Source organism: Pristis pectinata, chromosome 7 (genome assembly GCF_009764475.1).
Source record: "Pristis pectinata isolate sPriPec2 chromosome 7, sPriPec2.1.pri, whole genome shotgun sequence".
Classification (NCBI taxonomy): domain Eukaryota; kingdom Metazoa; phylum Chordata; class Chondrichthyes; order Rhinopristiformes; family Pristidae; genus Pristis; species Pristis pectinata.
The window spans coordinates 73,616,880-73,639,122 of NC_067411.1; the positions used below are offsets into that span (position 1 = coordinate 73,616,880).

The following is a 22,243-nucleotide window of genomic DNA, read 5'->3' on the forward strand; positions in this document are numbered from 1 at the left end:
CAGGCTCTCTAAAGACATCAGTATAAACGGCCAGTCAGCTTGAAGAATCTTTATCAGGATGTAAACCTCACCCCCCCCCAAATCAGGAAGAGTAAGTCAGGATATTGAATTCAATGCCAAATCATGTACAGAGCATTAAGTAAAGAATGAGTGAATGAGATTAGATTAAAATTACATTAAAGGTATTTTTTTATTGTTTGATTTACAAATCTTTAATTGTAATGAAATTTTGATTTCAGGGATTTTGCTTGGTTATTCATACTTACCATGCTTTTAAAATACTTATCAATTTGAATGAAGAAGTCTTAGCTCTTTCTGTCATGTTTGGACAGTATCTGTTATTACACCCTTCTATTTTTGTGATTGCTGAGTTCTTTGCTGGGTTACTGGTACAGTAAAGCAGCAGAACAATTCAAAGTCCTGCTTTCTGATTTCCATGGCCAACATGTTCATGAATACATTCTGGAGATTGTTCACTGATTTTACTCCTCAATAACAGTGATCACTGCCACCTTCACCATTATTTCTTAAGCAAAACCTAAGCCAATATTTTGTCAATGAGTGCAGCCTGAACCAAACAACTTTGATCTAGTTTATTTATTGCCTATAAACAAATGTCTTGAAAATTGAAAATCTCACAGACTCTTGTAAAAATTCAACTGCTTTACTAACATTCCTTATGAAAGCATATTTGCTTTCCTTGCTTGGACTGGCTTAGATGTGACTCTCACTAACATGTTTTACACTAAACTGCTCTCTGAAGGCCTAGCAAGATAATCAATTACTTCAAAATTAATACTAAGAATCAAGAACAAAGCTCACTATTACCTTCTCAGGACAACTAAGAATGAGCAGTATATTCTGACCTGCCTCCAAGTACCAGTATTTCTGCTTTAACTTGTTTATGTGTACTTGCAAGCTGGGTCTTAGCTCAGCTATATTTTGCATCATCCATATTTTAAGTTAAAACCATTCCAAACTGCAAATTGTCTCCCTGTGAATTCAATCTATCTTGGACGATCCAGACTATTAAGATTAGCATTTTAAGCACTTTGTAAGTAACTAAATCATCTGCCTTTTCCCCCTAGATGTGTTAAATTTCTCATTAGTTCTACTTGCAATGTGACTCTGAAGAAGAAGGGCATAAGATAACAAAATAGAATTAAATTAACAGCAAAGGGACATTGCTTCTGTGATTTTAAAAAGGGGTTGTTATTTTTGAACTCCCCTTCCCCCCCCCTTTGAAAAAACTCTCTCTGTCAATACAATTGTCCATGTAAAAGAGACCAGCTTTTATTCAAGAAACATGATAGTAGATACTTTGGAGTTGCTAAGGGCAGTAATCTTATTTCAAGGGCTTAGTTGCACATTTTAAATTAAAATAAATCAACCATCATTGGAACACTCAGATGAGATACAGGTTTGAAATCATTTTTATGCATTCATCTAATATATTGTGGAATTGATACAGACAGTTTCACAAGTGATCAGGAATTCCACTCGTGGGATAAACAATTGTAATAAACAATACACCTACAAAATAAATTATGGAGTAATATATAAATGTGCCTCCATAGATTTGAACGAGAAATTTGTATTCATATATTTGTCACAGGAGGATTGTAGTCACAGACTATTTCTCAAACCAATGATTCCATCCCAATCCCTGGCTTCTGTCTGAAACTAAAACACATTGTGTGTAACAACAAACAAGATGCTGGAAGAATTCAGAGGGTCAGGCATCATCTCTGGAGGGAAATGGACAGTTGACGTTTCGGGTCGAGACCCTTCACTTGGAGTCCTTCACCACCATCACCTTCATCTGCAGTGTTTTGTGTCTCCACACTGCATGTACCTTGGTGTTATTTGACCTCAACTGAGTTTCAGACCATATATTCATGCCATCATTAAAACTATCTAATACTGCTTCTGAATCTTGTTTGACTCTACTCCTGCCTCAACTTATCTGCTGCTGAAACCCTCATCTTTTTATTATCTCTAGATGTAGCTATCACATCCTGGGCAGTTGTGAGGAGAGCCTCAGTAATCACCATGTAATGAAACTGTGAGTTAAATAAGCAGCCAGTATGAATCAGGACTTGATAAGTGAGAACTTGAAATTGATTAGTAGCAAATAAAATGTGTTAGATGACTGTCAACCTGAGCAGTTAGTTTCTAAAAATATGTAAACATTTTAGAGACTTATCCGCTATTAGGTAGATAAACATCCTAAGATGCTTCACAATGTCATAATCTGACCAAAGATGTTGATGAGGCAAAGCTTTGTAAAAAGGGATGACTAAAAGGTTGATCAAAGGGGTAGATGAAGGTAGAATGGCAGAAAGGTATAGGGAAGCCATTCAAGTGCCAGGGCTAGATGTCTGATGACACAACTGTCAGTGGTGGTGGAGGAAGAATTCCACAGAAGATGAGGTTGAAAGGAACAAGAGAGTCTCATAAAGGCATTTAAACACAATTTGAGCTGTTTCATTATCTGTTACTAATTTAGGTCAGCAAAAGTAGAGATGATTAAGTGGGAGATGGTCCGGGAAAATTTAAGTTTTTGATGAGGTCCCATGTGCAGAAGATGAATGATGGGAGGTTAGCCAGGAGAGTATTGCAGTAGTAGAATCTGGTCGTAGAAAGGGTTCAAGCAGTGGATGGGCAATATTGCAGATGCAGAAGCAGGCAGTGCCTATGATAGGAAGAATATAGGGCTGAGCAATGGGCTGAATATGATGGTAAGGTTTCCCATCATCTGATTCAGCCTGGGACAATTGATAGGAGGGACAATTGATTGGCAGGACAATGTAATCAGTGATAAGTGTGCGGGATTTGTGGTAGGGTCCAAAGAGAGTAGCTTTATTTTTCCCAATATTTCATTGAAGGAAATAGCAGCTTGTGCGTAGCTAGCGATTACATAAACAACATGACAGCACCAAATCGGATGGGATGGTGTGCTGGGTTTCTACACAATGTAGTAGAAGTTGAGTGCATGTCTGCAGATGATGCATGCTTGGGCTTGAGGGGCTACAGTAATGTAATCTGCATGCAAATGAGTGTTTGAGAGATTTTGTATGATTACAGATCAGGGCAAACTACCTTCATAAAATGTGGTGCTACTTAAACCTGAGCTGTCACTAATTGAGGTTTCTACTTCAGAGATCAATTGATAGTATCAAACAATGCATTTTTCAATAAATGTATGATTTGTTACAAAATGCAGTCTTTTACTCAGTGAGTACTGTGCCACCTCCATCCCCTCATCCTACCTAACCTGACAAATAGTAACAACCACAAGTCCCTCTGTGGTAGCTGTACTCATTCACCTGACTCTCTAAAACTTGCCCCACCACAAAGAACAAATCCACTGTAACTCCTCCATACAGTACCAGTTTGAATAAAAGCAGTAAACAAAAATCAAAGATGCTGGAAATCTGAAATGAAAACACAAAATGCTGGAAAATGCTCAGCTGGTCAGGCAGCATCTGTAGAACTGACAAAGGTCTTGGACCTGCAACGTTAACTCCGTTTCTCCTTTTGTAGACGCTGCCTGACCTGTGTGTGTTTCCAGAGTTTTCTGTTTTTATTTTTGAATAAAACCAATATTGGTGTCAAACTTCACACATTTCCTGTCCTTCAATTCTGCCTGTTCCCTGGCACCAATATATCTCACCCATACCAATTTTTTTCAAGATAGAATTAGAGTTTGTTCTGGTTAATATGTCATTGTCAGAATAGTAATATGACGTCAGAATTTTCACTGGGGTCATCCTATTTTCTGTAAAAGAAATTACCATAGAAATAAATATTATGATTTTGGTCTCTATGATTAAGTCAGAGATTCTGTCACACAGATCCCATGTGTCATGAATACTGTGATTTTTGGACCCTTCCTCTGCAATGTAAAATGTTTGAGTTCTAACTCATCCTAGTCCTAATGAAAGGACATCAACCTGAAACATTAACTTCACAGGTGATGCCTGATCTGTTTCTACTTCATATTTCCAACATCTGTAGATTTTTCCTTTCCCCAATTTTTCTGGCTTTACAATTTTTCCTAATTAACCCCATGAGCATATTTCAGAATCTGAGCTCAACATCTGGGGGCTTTGTGCTTCCTGTGGATTCCATGCTAATTACTCCTGGACAATGTCAAGAGAAAAAGAACATCAACAATACATCTAAAAAGCACAATGTAACAATAAAATACTCAGAGCATTTGCACTCTGAAATCTGCTAGAACCTTTTGCTCATTAATTCTAATACAAACCAAACTCAAGATGTATGAAAAAATATAAATAAAAAGTTATGAGCATTACTCCAGCAATAATGTACCTTGTAACACATGCTTTGTGTATTTATTTCATGTATTCTAAAGGGCCAACAGATAGGGACAAGACAGTTAGAAGAGATGGGAGCTAAATTCTGCATTAGTCTTCTGCGCCTGAAGAGGATGACATCTGTGGAATGTAGATTGCCACCCAGCCTCCTGGATGTGGAAAATGATTTGATTGACACTAGATGCAACGTGACCAGGTAGGATTTCATCAAATTTGATCGTAAACTGTAGAATGATAACTGGATTATTTTTGTAAACATCTGCTTTGAAACATTTAGTCTGAAGATTTTTTGGAAGCAAGTGCCCATGGTGTTTAGCAACATTCAATGAAATAATTCCAAGCTTCATGAATTAGAAAATGTAATGATGGGTAGAAAACAAAAATGAATCGTTACCCTACAAACTTTCATGAGATATATTATTTGTATCTGGTTTAGTGATAACTGTTCCAAAAAAACATCATTTATTTAGTCTCAGTATCAGAATCATAATTGTTTTTAATTTTGTGAATGGCCTTCCTTCCCAATAGCAGGGAGAATATTGAACATATCACATTAGTACTTTGAAAAAAAATATCCAAAAGGAATTATGAAATTTTATTTAGCTTCAATTATTGAGGCTGACTTGGGTTAAAGATGCAACAATACTATTACCTGATAAGAATATTATCTGTTTGCATCTGTGTTATTTTTATAGTTTTTTTTGTTAACCTTTTTCACCTCCCCCCAGTGCTAATGGGAAATCCTATACCAGGTGTATAAATGCAGGTTACAAGGTGTATCCATCATCCCAGTTTATGTCTAAGAATGGTACTGCCAATCTTTTCTTTTTTTTGTTGGATGATAATCTCAACTCTTAAGTAAGCATTAAAACAAAAGAGAATTTAAATGAAAACAAAGTTCCACATTTCTTGAAGATGCTGATTCATGCTAGGATCCAATTCCATGGGCACTGGGGCTATGTCCTGTACAAAGTCCAAATTACAATTCTGTAATTGCAAATCTAAGTCATGCTAATCATCTGAGAAGGCTGAGTTGTTTCTTGCCCTTCCTGATCAACGCACACAGGCATACGTTCCAGCATTGACACCAGGGTAGTGATCCAGGTGCAAATATTCATTGATTTTACATTCTCCGTTTTTGGAGAAGGTTTGAAGCCAGTTGTTACAATCTCGTAAGCTTCAGAACAGGTATAGGCAAGCCTTAGCCCAAATATTATATGGTGATTTTAATTACTAAGCCAGATACATTCTAATAAAGAGAGAGATATGATAAACTGTCATTCCAGGTCTTTCGTTCAGATGTTCTCTACAATTAAACTGTTTGCCTTCTTTATTGAGATGGAGGGAAATAACTGAGTTTCATCCTTTTTAAGAGATTGGGAGCACTCTGGAGCCACACAGCCTTAGTGTTCTGAGCTTTGTCTTCTTCATCTATTTCTCTACTTAAAAGATTTTCATATCTCACCAAGTTTCATTTATTCCCTATTTGATAGCAGTTCTTTTAGCTGCACAGTTAAATTATTTCATTATCTACTTTAGCTATTTGTCAGTAAAATAAGTTACTTTAGTCTAATGCTCATTTAGCAAATTGTTTCCTAATGGTTTCAGCAGTTTTTCTTCCATTTTGCACAGTGGTTGATGACCTTCAGCCTTAAGCTTGTTCTACAATTGTTATGCTAAATTCATTTTATTTATCCTGTGGAACTTTCTTGCTATACACAAAACAAATAGAAGGCACCTGCTAGTCCAGGGAGTTGACTCAAACCTTTCTAATAAGGCATATGTAGAATAAATCTGAAAAAAATGGAGGCAAAGGACGTCTATTAATTCCGGTGTGTGAAACAATTATGTAGAGTAATCTGCATACTTTGAAGTACTGTTACTCTGACAATATGTGATTCTGTAGTAATCAGAGCTCCAACTTTAATATTAGTCATAAACTTTCTCATCCCATTTATTGTATTTTGCCATTTTCAATTTGTTTGTGGAAACTGATGATACAAAGCCGAATATCAGATCAACATTTACTATGGTCCTCTTTAATAAGTATGGTTCATAGTTTCTTTGTTCTCTCTTTGATTTGGAGGTCCATTGCATTTGTCTTACTATGTTAACTTGATCCTAGCAATTGCCAGCTTCAGAAGAAGACATGAGACTTAAAAGGGACCATATTCACTTTGGTGCCAATGGAAGAAAAACATTTTTGGATTATCTTTTGATTAATGTTTCTATGCTCTAGACATGGGGATTATGTCATCCTTTCCTCTTATTATTATTCTCAGTAAAGTGGTTAATTATTATGGTTAAGATAGACAAATATTTGCAGTATCCTGAGAATGTTGTTTAAAAAGAAAAGTTGTTCAAAATGTTGTGTGAATGTTGTTTAAGATTCTAATAACATTTTAAAATCCACACTATCAATAAATTATGACAATATTGGTATGGATGCCTCAGCATAACTACATTGAATGATTAATTGTTCATGATAAGAGTGAAATGATTTAAATTTAGTACCTCATAAGTAAATTTCACCATAATGTCGTATGGTAAAAGATGCACAAGGGTTCATTTTCATTTTGTATACTAGTTGATTGCAACCCTGAATTATCCCTTTTCCCTGACATTTCAAGCTGTGGAACTTTATGGACTTCACCAGTGAAATATATTGTATATATGTGTAAATGTGCAGACTATTAAAGAATTTTTCATGTTTCATATTTTTTATGACATAGGAGGGGGCTGTTTGGCCCTCTCAGAATATTCCCATCAGTTCTATCCCCCATTTGTATCCCTGTAACTTATTTTCTCTCCTATGGCCATCAACATGGAGTTTCAGAGTCTTCTACTTTTGACCTATTTATGATGGGTAGGAGTATTTTCTAAATGATGAAGTGCTGGGGACTTTGACCTTTAATTACTCTTCTTCACAAATGTACAGAAGCCACTAAAATACATTGGACTTGTAGAAAACAATATCCATGAATATTGATTAAGGATTACATTACTACAATAAAGAGGGTGGATATCCTAGAAGGCTCTTCAAATGAGGTTATATGGATAGAACTTAGAAACAAAAGTGGGTGATTACTTTGTTGGGGATATGCTAGGTGCTAGGTGATTTCAACTTCCTATTTTATTGCAAAAGGCTCAAAGGAGGTGGAATCTTTAAAATGTGTCCCAGAGAGCTGTTTGAGACGATACATAGATAGTCCGACTAGAGAAGGGGCCATACTGGACCTAATCTTAGGAAATGTAGCAGGGCAAGTGGTTGGAGTGTCAGTGGGAGAGCACTTTGGAGATGGTGACCATAACTCTAAGTTTCAAGGTAGTTATGGAAAGTGATGAGGATGTCTGAAATTAAGGTCCTAAACTGAGTGAAGGCCATTTGTTAATCATAAGTTAGGATCAGGGAGAAGTAAACCAGGAGCAGCTACTTGCAGTAGATCAGCAGTCGACAAGTGAAAAACATACTCATGTAAAATTCATTGTGAGACTTCAGGGCCAATGTGTTCCCATAAAGGTGAAAGGGAATGACAGCAAATCCAGGAAACCCTGGACTTCAAGGGACATTGAGGGCTGGATGAGAAAAAACAAAAAAAGCAAGCATTTAATAGCTCTAGAGAATTGAAAGCAGGGGAAGCCCTCAGGAGTATGGAAAATGTAGTGGGGTGCTTAAAAAAAGAAATCAAGAGGGCAAAAAGGGGACATGAACTATCACTACTTGGCAATATTAAGGAAAATCCTGAAGTATTTTCTAAGTATGTTAAGGGCAAGAGGACAACCAAGGAAAGAGTAGAGTTCATTAGGGCCGAAACTGGCAAGATACGTGTGGAACCAGAGGATGTAGGTGAGGTCATAACTGAATGCTTCTCACCTGAATTGATCAAGGAGAAGGACATTGTAGCTGGAGAATTCTAGAACTGGTTAGCATTAAAAAAGAGAAGGTATTGGGTACCTTAAGCTTTAACGGGGGATAAATCCCAGAGCACGAATAGATGCATCTCAGACTTCTCTGGGATGCAGGGAGGCAATTACTGGGGCCCTGACAGAGATTTTTAAATTTCACAAGTGAGGTGCCGGATGACTAGAGGATTGCAAATGTAGTAGCTTTATTCAAGAATGAATAAACCTGGTAACTACTGGCCAATCAATCAAATAACAGTGGTAGGGAAGTTATTGGAAAAAAAAAGTCCTAAGGGACAAGATTAATCTGTACTTGGAAAGGCAGGGATTATTTAAAGATAGCATGGCTTTGTTAAGGGGAGATCTTTTCTGACCAATTTGATTGAATACAGAAGAGGTAACAAAATTTTTTGATAAGGGCAGTTGATGTAGACTACCTGGACTTCAGCAAAGTCTTTGACAAGTCCCATATGGAAGGCTGGTCCAATAAGTTGGAGCCCATGGGATTCAAGGCAGATGGGATCCAAGTCCGGCTTGGTGATAGAAGGCACAGGATGAAGATGAAGGCTTGTTTTTGTGATTGGAAGCCTCTGACCAGTGGTGTACCACAGGGATTGGTGCTGAGACCCTTATGCTTTGTCATATACGGTAACAATTTGGTTATGATTGTAGGAAGTATGATTAGTAAGCTTGCAGATGACTCAAATATTGGTGGCGTTGTTAATAGTGAGGAGGATGATGTTGGGTTACAGGAAGATATTGATCATTTGGTAAAATGGGCAGAGCAATGACAAATAGAATTTAGTCCTGATAATTACCAGGGTAATGCACTTTGGGAGGACCAGTAAGGGTAGAACATATACAATGAATGGTAGGGCCCTAGGGAGTATTGAGGAACAGAGGGACCTAGGTGTACAAGGATCCCTGAAGGTAGCGATTTGATGTGGTGGTGAAGAAGGCATATGGGATGCTTGCCTTCATTAGCTGGAACATAGAACATAAGAGGAGGGTCACCCCTCAATCTCCTACACTCCAAGGAATAAAGTCCTAGCCAGCCCAACCTCTCCCTATAATTCTGGAGGCTAAGGGGGCCCTGATAGTAGTAACAAAATTGTGAAGAGCATGGATGCTAGAAATTTTTTTCCCAATTACAGAGATGTTAAAAAGTAGAGCACGTAGGTTTAGGGTGAGGGGGAAGAGGTTTATAGGGGATCTGAGGGAGAATTTTTTCACCCAGAGAGTGATTGGAATCTGGAACACGATGCCTGAATGAGTGATGGAATCAGGTACTCTCACAATATTTAAGAAGTAATTCAAGAAACACTTGAACTGCCATGGCATAGTAGGCTATGGACCAAGTGCTGGTAAATGGGATCAGTGTACATGGGGAATTGATAGTTGGCATGGACATGGTGGGCCCAAGGGCCTGTTTCTATGTTATATGAATCTGACTCTAAAACAACTTGAAAGTCAAACAAGAATACAGAGTAAACCATTGACAAGCAGACAACAGGCACAAGCCATAAAGAGGCTTTCAGAGGGTCAGAATTTGAAACTTAAAATCATTTCAATTCATGTAATTAAATAGTTACATTGGTCTGTCTATCAATAAATTTCCTTTTCCCATTTTTACACCTTCAGCATATCTCATTTGATATGGAGAAACAACTGCTGTTTTCTCATGAATGCCATTCCTGGTGTAGTGCAGGAGCTGGAACACAGCTCTTGTCCCAATTGCAGCAAGATCAGCAAAGATAAAATTCATCCTGCTTTGTTGTGTTCATTGGAAGTGAAGTAGATTGATAAAATGCCTTTCTTGAGATTCCTGCTGGAATTCCACAGAACAAGCTCCAACTAATGTGCTGTGGCAAGTAGCTTCTGGTCACGCCGTGCTGCTTCTAATGGTAAGACTAAGATCATGCAAGCATGCTTCTGCTGATTGTTGTGCATGTATGCTTCAGCATTCTGTGGCAATGAGTCCTATGGATTGGTTCCTACCCATCATTTCCGACAGTTTCCTCAAAATTAATGATGGCATTCTCAGAGTTGAATTCTTTGCAGAGGGCACAAAGGTAATGAAGTGCCAGCTCAGATTCTTAAGAGCAATCTTAAACATTTAATTGTACTTCTCAGAAGCTGTGCCATTTGGGGGTAAAGAAATATGAAAAGAAAAGCTGTTTGAAACTAATACAGCAGAACCAGAGAATTCAAACTCAAATGAGAATTGAAGCCACAGGAAATCACTCTCCCAGGAATATCATATTTGTTTACCAGAACCCTAGAAAAAATGTTTGAGAATGGGCCCAAAAGAAGCCCTTGCAAGAGCTCTTCAAGTTCCTGTTTTGTTGAAATTGAACTCCATAAAAGGGATGTTGGCCTGGATTTTTCTGGTAAATGCATGCTGTTCCACTTTGAACTGCTGACGAGTACACTTGTAAATGCCAGCAAATTTATGACTTTTGTGTGTTCATAATCAAACATTTCTGTACAGAATTTGCAATGTATCTTGCAAGAGCAGGACAGCACCAACAGGTCACAACCCTGTGAGTGTGGAAATGTTTAAAAGGGAACTGGCTTCCTTGAAAACTATGAACTCTTAACAAGTCTTTGATATATGTTTTATCACTTATGAACCTATTCACTTTTATTTACAAAACTACTATTTCTTACCCAGCACCAGGACACTTAAGGCCAGTAGGATGAGTATTATGCAGCCAGATAAGGAGAATGTGGGTGGAAGGCCCATGTCCATATAATCTTGCTCATTGACTTAAATGCAAATGCTCTACAAGATAGAATACTGCTTAAGTGATGGGAAAAGGTCTCTGGCAGATACCTGTCCTGCAGTAGGGATATGGGAGCAAGTATACTGTATATTTTCGAGTTGCCTTGATTCCCTTTGGAGATCAAGACATATTTAAGCCAAACTTTACCTGAGAGAAATAAAAGAAACTGAAGTTCATCTCTGGATTAAATTCACAATGTGTGTGGGAAAAGGAGCTTTATCATGTGTTCTGTTTTAAGGAGCAGCAACAACATGAATTTGTACCGTGTTGGAAAGATATCCCAGATCATCTTGGATTTTGGAAAACTCAATAGGCAGCTAGTGAGAATGAAACAGTAAGATGAATAGGAGTAAGTTGTTTGGTGAATAAAGCAGTAGGCATTTAAAAGCTGGAAATGATAAGATGGATGCAGATAATTTGAAAAGAAGTACTATGAATGTATGTGGAATCCTTTAATAGCAGTCCACCAGACTTCACCATGTGGTTGAAATGTGTCAAAAATCCCAAATCCACATAAAATTCTTATTCAATGCTGTTAAGGGGTAGTAATGCTGGAATATTTTGGGCAGTGAGCGCTATAAACACTATTGAAGAACCATGAAAATTTTCCTTACAAAAACATTTGCACCCTGCACCACTACTTTCAATTATTCCCTTTCACATAATCACAAGTTTTTTAAGGAGCAATTATTATGAATGTTCAAAATTGCAAGTGTGTTCCACTTTCATTGTGTAAGAGTACTATTAAGTATTTTAAATATTAAAATAGTATTCAGGCCATCAAAATCCACTCAGCTCTGCATCTGAAAGACCTTGTAGTTCAATTATTCATTTGATAGTTTTGCCATCAATGAAATTGGTGAAATGATTGCTTCTGATTAAGTGGGTTCTGAGAGTGGTGAGCAGGAGTAATGACAATACTAGCTGTATTAAGTCAGATTTGAATTTGATAACTTGGTGCAAGAATATTTAGAATGATAGTATTTGTACTACTCATCATTGAAAGTATTTTGTTATTTCCATCTCTTAACAACATTGGATAAAACTTAATGTTGATTTTTGATTCTTGAAATATTTCAGACTTGCATCTTTGGCTGTGATAAATTTATGTAAAGATTCTCTGCAGGTCCTATTTATTCTCAGTCATGCAACAAGGTAGTAAATCAGTGGGATTCTTTCCCATGGGGAAGGATATTCAAAAGTGGTGAGTGAATTGCCCTATTGTCTATATCATATTATTCAAGGGGCAGGCTCAACTGACACTAATTAGGTTGAATGTAGCCAACTGATATAATTTTGTTTAATTACTTTGTTTAGTATTTTGATACTGAAAAGCATCTTTTTAATTTTATTTTTGATGCAATTGCCCCTTTATGTTTACAGAAATAGAAAGCAAATCTGTCAAAGTTTGAGTAAAAACACAAGAAAGGGAATGCTGTCAGAAAAGCAAAACTGTGAAGATGGTTGAACATGAAAATAAAATGCCCAGCACAAAGGTCATCCTATTTAAATTCCTATTTGAACTGAAGCATCATTTCCTATTTAAACTGAGAAAATAAATACATGCTGTTAAACAATCATTATGTTTGTTTATGGAAAACAAAACTGTAATTCTACGATGCTTATGCTTGTTTGACAATGAGCATAAATTCCTATGGGGGGGGGGGGGGGTCCTACAAAGATTTACCAAAAAAAAGCCTAAGGAATTTGTAAGACTTTAAACTTTTTGGAAGAAATGCTGCCAAACCTCCAACTAACTTTTGAACTCTATTATTGGCAGTGATGTGCATAATTGAAAGCAGATTAGGATTTTATGGGTTTTAATTAACCAATTTGCAAGATTATATTAGCCTGTTTAGGACAGATGTTGGAAATTCCATAGCATTTGTCAGTGATTGACCTACAAATTACAAAATGATACAGCTGTTTTCATAAGCAAAGAGTCTCTTTCTGTTTTTCAGTTCTTTTGAAGCTGTAGAGTCAATTTCCAATTGTATATTTTGATTTCCTTCTTTAATACTGATCTTACTATCAATGTATTTGATATTGAATGAAATACTGAATAGTTACTTGCATTTTTTTTTCAAAATATTCTTGTTTAGCTGCATGTTTACTGAGCAAATGATTTTTCTCTCCATTCACATTTTTTTCCAATTTTCATGAGGGAAATAGTGTTGATCTGTGTGTTTACATTTCTAAAATGGAAACTTAATTTTTGTGTACCTGTTTGCAGCAATGTTTCACAAAAAGTAAAAAAAATTATTCTTTTACTGAATGCAATCAGCTGTAGGTAGGAAATTGTGAATTGAACATAAAACTGTATGTTTAACTGTTTAAAAATGTTGGCATTTCTCTTGCAAAATTTCAACTCTAGTTAATCAACCTTATCTCACAGTGGAAACGATAAAGTGGGTGTAACACCATAACTGTTGCAGACCTTCATATAATCTTATGCATTCAGCCATATTTGCAGATTCTTTTTGTATTATTTAGTTCATACATGGGCAATGCAACTAATAATATCATAAAGGTGTATTTTGCATATAAAATGGAAAATACCATACAACTTTGGGTTGTTTTAAAACCTTGAATATGAACTTATAGATGCAAATAATTTAACCTATAGAATATAATAGAGCATAACAAGAGGCTTCAGTTTGGTAACCCTTAATTTGATAGCAAGATGAATGATGCAACCAATATCTGTTTCTGCTGTTGAGCTACAGGTCTGGGGAGGGGAAGGAAAGTAAGTACACCGGTCACTCAAAGGTCTTGTAGTGTATTATATTAAATTGTATTTCATCCCTGTCAATGTACCAGCTTCTTTCAACGTTTTATTTTGTATGTCTGTCCAGAATTATTTTTTGTATATTGATGTTGAAATAGAAAGATCAACAAATCAAGGAAGCACAGATCAAATAAGTGAACATATTCCAGTTATGTTTCTGCTTATAAGCTTCACATTTGTAGTTTTGGTATTTTGAAGATTATTGTCCATAAGCCTGGCTTAGCATCCTGAATAAAAGTTGGAGGAAAAGAGCTATATCAGTATTTCAGTATGAAAACTAAGCTCAACTGCTTGTCACTTTTTAAGTTTTGGCATGCAATAAGCTGTTTAGTCATTTCCCTTTCATCTGAATCAACCGATCTTCCACCACACCCTTTTATAATTATTTCATCATATTTTAACTTCAGTGGCAAATTACTGCTGTGTGATGCAGTACAGTTTTAGTATCTCCTCTGGGTTCCACACGGCCTGTTACTACGCTGTAAATAAAATTTAAAAAAAAAATTTAAAAGCAAAAATACTGTTCTTCAAGAAATCAGGAAGTCAAATCCTACTTAAGTATGAGCCCTGATGAAGGATCTCAGCCCGAAACGTCAACTGTTCATTTTCCTCCATAGATGCTGCCTGACCTGCTGAGTTCCTCCAGCATTTTGTGTCTGTTGCTCCAGATTTCCAGCATCTGCAGTCTCTCTTGTGTCTCCTACTTTACTTGTTGGCTGCACTATGGTTTAGTTAAAAGAAGCAAACTGTCCAAGATCTTTTCATTGCTAAACATTTGTCTTCTCTATAGCAAATAAGCTTCCATTTATCCATATTCGAAATATTGATTTTTTTTTGAAGTGTGAAGGAGTTAATTTTACTAACCAGATCTTCTTAGGCAGTCCCTTGGGATCGAAGATGACTTGCTTCCCATCCTGTTTTGTGTCTTCTGAGGTGACTAATGACACTATTGTGGGAACCACAGAATCTTGCAAAGATGGGGCAGGAGGTGTCTAGTGGAGGGGGCAGATGGGCAGTTTGAGAGGTGGTCCATTCTTTTCACCACAAATGCAGGGCTTCTGTGTGCTGCTGATGCATGGACTTGAGATTCGTAACACCACCCTGACTGCTCCTTCCCCCTTTGACTGGTTAGGAGCCATAGATTCCCAGGAGTCAATTGGGATGTTGCATTTTTTTTGAAGAAGGCTTTGAGCACATCCTTGAGTCTTGCAAATTCTCACTGACCAGAAAAACAACCCATTACAACACCATGAACAACTTTCACTGAAAATAGCACATTTGATGTGGAATACAATGTTTGAATCTCCATTTTGATTTGATTTTTAAAGGAATATGTTGTGTAATCTCTTTGATCTGGATCTGTCTCTTAATAGTTCAGTGTAAAATAGATGACACAATAATTTTAATTGATCATCAATTAAACTGAGTAGGGATTGACACTGATACAGCACTAAGGGGCTTTCATCATCTAGATTGTGGAGCAGTGGTCAAACACCATTCAGCCAAACTGATAAAGTGATCATTTGCAATTCAGCTATTTGAAAACTGTTGAGAACAATATAATCAATATTTATTGACCTTGACAGAGTGCTTCGTCACCCTAAATGGTAACCAAAGATCTTACTTAAACAAATGTCAATCAGTGCTTTACTACTATAGTATTGACCAGAGAAATCAGTTAAGGAGAATATCAATGGGAATAGCTTTGGAGGTGGTTATTAACTTTTAGGTGATGTGTTTCCAGATGTAGCATGCCAAATTAAACTTCAGAATAAAGGCTGCCTCTTTTTTTCAACAAGGGGAAATGCTGGTAATTTAGGAAGAGAAAGTAACAAGTTTTTGTATGAACATAAAATTTCAAATATATATTTCTTGTGTATTTTGTTAAATGCCATGTTTGTTAACTGGAGACCTCCAGTCTCCAAAAATCTTCAAATTTGCCTCTGATCTATTACCAACATCCTTCTGCTCTAGAGAGGAAACCTCTTCTCTCAGTTTAATAACAAGTAGGTCTTGCTGCTTTTCTGAATAACAGCTGTTGTCATCAGCAAGTTGAATTGCTGGCTCTGCTGCTTGGTAGTCTAGTCTAAGTGAATATTTGCCCATTTTCTCTGATATCTGTCAAATAGGATTACTAAACTCAATCACTGGACAGCTGCAGGTTTCATATAATACTGCATCCATTCTAGAAAATGTCTGCTATGTTGGTATTGACAGAGTAATTAATACCATAATGTTCATTTAAAAAAAAAGATTTTGAAATTAAAGTCCCTTTCCATATCCTCAAACTTTTTTCTTTTTGAAGATCTACAACTTGTGTTGAAATGCTACACCAATTTTCCAGATAGTAAAGTGTGATTAACAAAATTGGGATGAATGAAAAATTAGGTGAGGGTTTTGGTTGAGGAAAAAATGTTGACCAGTAAAGTAAGAGGAATCGGTGTTTGTTACAATGTAGGTTTCTTTATATTGTCTAAACATCTCTTTTTGTGATGTCATGCCTCTAATCAGGCAGCTATCCCTTAGTAATACGTTAGAATGTAACATTAATCTACAACTTTCTAACACAGAACAAATTGATAAATTGACATTTGAACAACAATCAGAATCAGTTATTCTTGTTTTCAGAATTCTTGAGTTACAATATCCTTTAGGTAGATTCCCAACTATTTTTACTTTTCTAACCTGTATGGACCAATGTGATGGTATAAAATATGGATTTGACTATTCACATCCTTCATGTAGTGAATTTTTGATTGTTTTCTGTTTATATTTGTCATTGTGACTTTGAACCAACTTGTGCAAATGATAATTTCAGTGAAAATCTTTGCAAATTTTAGAGCTGTCTAGCATGAATATTGGTCTTCGAAAATTTGCTTCCCTATATGATGGGAAGCTCTTGTTATAATCTTTCTGAGGATATTTTGTGTTATAACATGATGTGATTAGAATAAGCTATATTCAGCTATTAATTTAGTATTTGTACATATAGTCACTATCTTAGATGTTCTTTGGGTAGTATACTATTATTAGCATGCTTGAAACTATTTTAGAGTATTAATGTTGGCATGTATGTGAGATACTTTAGCTCAATGCAATACTAACATTGGCATGTGTCTTACATGTTCTATTTCTGGGAAGTACTAACACTGCATGTTTTAGATGACCTTCTATTTCAGGAGAATCTGGTCCATGAAGTTGGGTTTGTAAATTTTATTTCAGTTGCATTGTCCTCTTTATTTTCATCGATCTGGAATTATAGAAATGATTGCTTTTGGTGCCTTGTCAGTGGTTAAATCCTAAATCAGTATGTGCTAATGTCTGGCAGTGTATGCTATGATATATTGATCTTTATTGAAAGTTATCCTCATTTAGAATGTAAATTGTAATTTATAATTGAAAAAAATAATGAGAGAATTATTACTTTACAGAATGAATTATCTCATCCCCACTGTCTCTGGTCGGGCTATGTCACCAGAGTCTGGAAAGGCAATCATGAAAACAAGTCTGAAAACTGTGTGAAATGTTGTGTATTAAAAGTAGCAGGAGGCTCCACCACTGCCCACCACTCTCCCACCCTGTCACTGATCCTGAACACAACGCTGTACCCTTAACCATACTCACCTATGAGCTTCTGCTTCAGCCTAAATTGGTTAACCTCAGATTGGCAAATTTTGTTGAGAACTGATCTCTAAACAAATTGGAGAACAAAATATGGAAGAAGAATTACTTCTTGACAATTTACACAACTATGCTATTGCCAACTGCTTTATTATTTACAAGATCTTTTATTATGCAACAAGCTTCTTCCAGGCTGGAACTATTTACAGTATTGCACAACCTGTTGCATAATGGAAGTCACAGAAGCTCTCTATCATTGAGGCCTTTAAACATTCCAAACCAAACTTGTTATTACAATCACACTACATAACATACCAAAGTCAACTAGTCACCCTTCGGCATGAGCTTGGTGCATGTTTTCCATATATCTTTGCCTGTTCTACTATTGCAAAGTGGAACTCTTGTGGCTACAGCATGACTGATGGAAGGTACCTTACTAGTCAAATGGGCACAGTATCAATGGATCGCTTAGGCGAAGGGAAAAATGGTAAATGGACTAAGATTTAGTATCTGTGAAGGCCAGTAAAGGCAAGGGAATACATGTAGGGAGATTACATACTGATTGCTAACCGCCGGTCCATAGTTCAGTTTGAATCCAACTTCTGTGCCAGTGCCTCTGACTTCTGACTCCTTTGTAGATTTGGCACCAATCTAAATGAGGTTAGTGCTGAGATTGGCAACCTGGATTAAAAGAAAGTCATCACAATTGTTGCCCAGATATGCACTGAGCTTCATGCATTGCTGCCTATGGACATACAGCAGCTGTTAAGTAAAGAAGTGGAATCCCTTTTATTTGATTAAATCTAAATTCTCTCAACTAATTTATCACTCTTTAATGTTTCAAGTAAATTTATTTTTAAGTTTTAGCTTTTAAAAGTAATATTTAACTCAATTATTTTTTAAATGTGACCAAAGAGCTGTCAAAAGGCTGATAAGGCAATCTGTGGGGTGCAGAGTCTTGAGATCCACTGCCTGTTGTCACTTGTGGATCATTTCACTCCAAAGGATGGCTACAGTGGTGAGGCCTGGGTTCAATTGGACTAGCAGGTCCCACAAAGTTAGAATAATCTCAAGGGTAGCATGGGTGGCAAACAGGAGATGTTGGCTGGATTAAGCACGATCCAGCCTAATAATTGGTAGGGTACTGAGAAACACAAAAAAAACTAAGAATGTACGTCCAAAGATCCCTGAAGAAAGCAGTGCAGGTGAGTAGATAAGGCACAACATGTTTTTCTTACCAGGGCAGGAGGTGAGGAAAGGACCTTTTTCACACGGAAGGCCGCAGGAGTCTGGAACTCATTGATAGAAAGGATGGTAGAGACAGAAATACTCACTACACTTAGAGCTGTGACCTGTGGAGTTATGGATCAAGAACTGGAAAAATGGGTTTGGGTTGGAAAGTTGTTTTTTTGATCACACTGGGCTGAATGGCTGCTTCCTGTGTCATACATTTCTGTGATTTTTTTTTTATTGGCAGGCTTTGAATACAAGAGCTGAGAAGTCTTGCTGAAACTGTAGGTCATAAATAGGGTAATACAGTCTCAGTCACCACATAATAGAAATGACGTGGTAGTTCTAAGGAAGGTTCAAAGGAGATTTACACAAAATTGATAAGGAAAGAGAAGTTTAATTATGAGAAAAGACTGACAGCAGAATCTATGTAACGTGGTGGCAGCTGAGGAAAGATTTTATTGAGGTACATAAAATTATGAGAGAGCTTGATAGAGTGCAAAAGAAGAATCTGTTTCTTGCAGCATCTTTGGGTGACGTTGCTGTCGAGGTTAATTAGCTGGCAATATGTGAAGGCTATCAGTTTTGAATCATAGAAACAATCAGCACAGGAAGAGGGTTTTTGGCCCATTGTGTTTTTTGTGTTAGTAAAAGAGCCATCCTGCCTAATTGCACTTTGCTGTCCTGCTAAGTTAAATATGTCCTTCTGCCTCACTCTTTTCAGACCCTTCATAATTTTCTGCCTCTCTAATAAATCTCATCGTTATTTTCTTTTCCAGAGGAATAAATCTCAGTCCATCCATTTTTTTTTTCTCAGTGCTAAAATTAATCAGTCCTGGCAGCATGTTGCAAATCTATTCTGTACCTACTCAACCATAATCACATTTTTCCAGTTGTGGCTGGAAGTGAGATATGCACCCATGCTAAATGTATAAGGATGCAGTGGAACATGTAGATGTTGGGTACAAGTCCTAGTTGATGGAGATTCTAGACAGATTCTGGAAGGCAGCTTAGTTTTGTAGAAACAAACAAGAAGCTGGAAGAACTCAGTGAGTCAAGCAGCATTTCTGGAGGAAAATGGACAGTCAACATTTCAGGTTGAGACCCTTCATCTGGTCTGAAAGATAGAGGGGAGATATCCAGTATAAAGAGGTGAGGGAAAGGGGTAAGGCAAGAGCAGGCAAGTGATAAGTGGATCCAGGTGAGGAGGGGTAATAGACAGAGGAGGAAAGAGTGGAAATAGAGGCTGGGAGGTGATAGGTGGAGGCAACAAAGGGCTGCAGATAATGGAATCTGATAGGAAAGGAAGGAGGATCATGGAACCAAATGAGGGAGGTGGGATGGGCAGATGGGAACAGTGGGGGGAGGACTCACTAGGAGGACATCTGTTGGTGAAGGGCAGATGGAGTGGTTGGAGGAGGGATTAAGGAACAGGGTGATGGGGGGCTGGGGTGGCTGTAGGAGTAACTGGGGAGATTGGGAGGACAGAGAAAAGGGGCAGAGAAGGAACAGCTTGCCTCCAATTTCAGGATTTTGAGGTAGTGTTTTGTTTTCTTTGCTTAATCATCTATGTTGAACGTTATTCCTTTATTTGAAATTCAGCAATCTGCTAACAGCGAAAGGTTCTTTGTTAGGGTCTTAATGAAAAGTTTACTTTTTGAGTCTTAGGACATTTATCAGACATTTCTTGACTTTGAAATGAATTTCAGAAGCCACTATTGTATTGCATGTATTGGGCATGGGACAAAGGTGAATTTCCGCTTTTGTGTATTTATTTTTCCGGCACCACTTACTCTAGATATATGTAAATAATATTGCTTAATTAGGGGATGTTGTCAACTACAGCTTGTACTCCAGTTGTTAACAATGTTGAAGGAACCGCTGTGTTCACAGCACAACCAGAATCTCTACTTCATGCTACAAAAATGTTCCTTTGAAAAAGTTGCAAGATGTCAGTGAGTAATTTTTGCCATACCCACACGTTGATTGTGGACCACCATTGTCTGCTGATGTCAGTAGGCAGTAGTCAGTGCTGATTTCTGAAAAGGGACTTTTTCATCCTTTTGTACTTAATAGTTTGGTCAACGTTCCACAAAGGAAATACCTATCCTTTTAGTGTCAGCTATTACTGTCTATCCCAAATAAAAGCAAATATCTATCAGCTACATATTCCAGACAACTACTTTATTTTCTATAGTTTTTATGATGGCTTGTTGTATTAAGTGCTTAGGAATAAGTTTGCAGATCCTAAATCTCTTTTATTCCAGTCTCAAAACCCAATGTGATTACTAATTTGTTCATTTACCTTTTAGTGATCCCATAGAAAATACTAACATGCTTTGGCATTGCCTGTAGCTTGTGTTTTGTGGCAGGTTTATGGTCTATTTGTTGAGACAGAAGTCTGCTTCTCTGGTCTAGGGAAAAAAAAGCAGAAAGTTACTGGTACTCCTTACTTTTGTTGTAATTTTCATCTTTCAAAATGTGACATGAGGCCACTTCCTCCACATTATCCTCTAACTGCATGTCATAACTTTTTCGAAGGATAAATCATCTGATGCCATTGTTGCCTACTTAAATTCTTGAGTTTTGGTATGCTGTGTCTGGCCAATGAACCAAAGCATTAGTCTTCTGACTCCCATCAATTGTAATAATTCCTCCCTTTTTCCTTGGTGCTGGCTCAGTCTTATTGAACCCTTTTCCCCTTAAATTTGCCCCAGCCAGAAGTACTTTAGGTGTACACTGCTTCACTATTATAAAAAAATGATTGTCTAAACATCTGTCTCACTCCTACTTAAATTTAGTTATGACCCCCTCCCACTGCATTTTGTGTTGAACAGAGCACAAACAAAGTTTCGTACATCTACGTGAAAAGCCTTAGTCTAGATTTCCAAGAACGGGGACATCATAGACCCTGAAACCCATCACTGTACAGGCTAGAGTAACACTTTTCCCAACAACTTGCAGATTTTCCAAACTTTAAGGGAAAAACTGGCATCATCCACAAAGTTTAAGGCAATACAGTATGGCATACTTTCCCAAAAACACAAAGTCACCAAATAGATGACGGCCTAGAGGTAGAACTTTCACTGAGAATCTGTGTACTGTGGATTAGTTACAGAAACCTCACAGTTTTGAATCCATTTCATTTCAACTGCAATGAAAATTGGTGGGTCAAAGGGGTGTGTCCATCTGCCTCTCTGTCGATGCATCCATCTTTCCCTGTTACGTGAATATTTTACTCCTTTCCAATTCTGTTGGGAAATCTTTGAAATTAATCACAGCATCATTTTGAGTCTGAATTAAAAAAAAAATTGCTGTTAAAACAACAAAAAGTGTTTATTTCTCGTGTGAGCCAGGGCAGTGAGTGCCAGCACATTATCTAGTCATGGAGGGGACCAGCTTTCTATCCTCAAAGGGTAACAATGGGCCAGATCTTCTCAGCTGTGCCTATGGGATCTCCAGTTCTTCCCCCCCAGATCAGCACATTTCTGACTTGTGAACCACAGAAATCGGGAACAAGCTAGAGGTCAGATGCTGACCAGGAGTCCAGCAGTGAACACTGTCATGCTGAG

The 22,243-nt window shown here is 37.2% G+C and overlaps 1 protein-coding gene across 7 annotated transcripts in view; it reads left to right on the forward strand.

Moving 5' to 3' along the window:
- Positions 1-22,243, forward strand: part of agtpbp1 (ATP/GTP binding carboxypeptidase 1) — a 181,802-nt gene that overhangs the window by 145,970 nt on the left and 13,589 nt on the right. For 6 of the 7 annotated variants that reach the window (XM_052020257.1, XM_052020256.1, XM_052020255.1 and 3 more), the window contains one exon: positions 4,382-4,539. In XM_052020257.1, the coding sequence (XP_051876217.1) occupies positions 4,382-4,539 (158 nt within the window). Of the gene's footprint in view, positions 1-4,381; positions 4,540-12,415; positions 12,550-22,243 lie in introns of those variants that run through there. The other variant, XM_052020259.1, reaches the window with a different exon arrangement.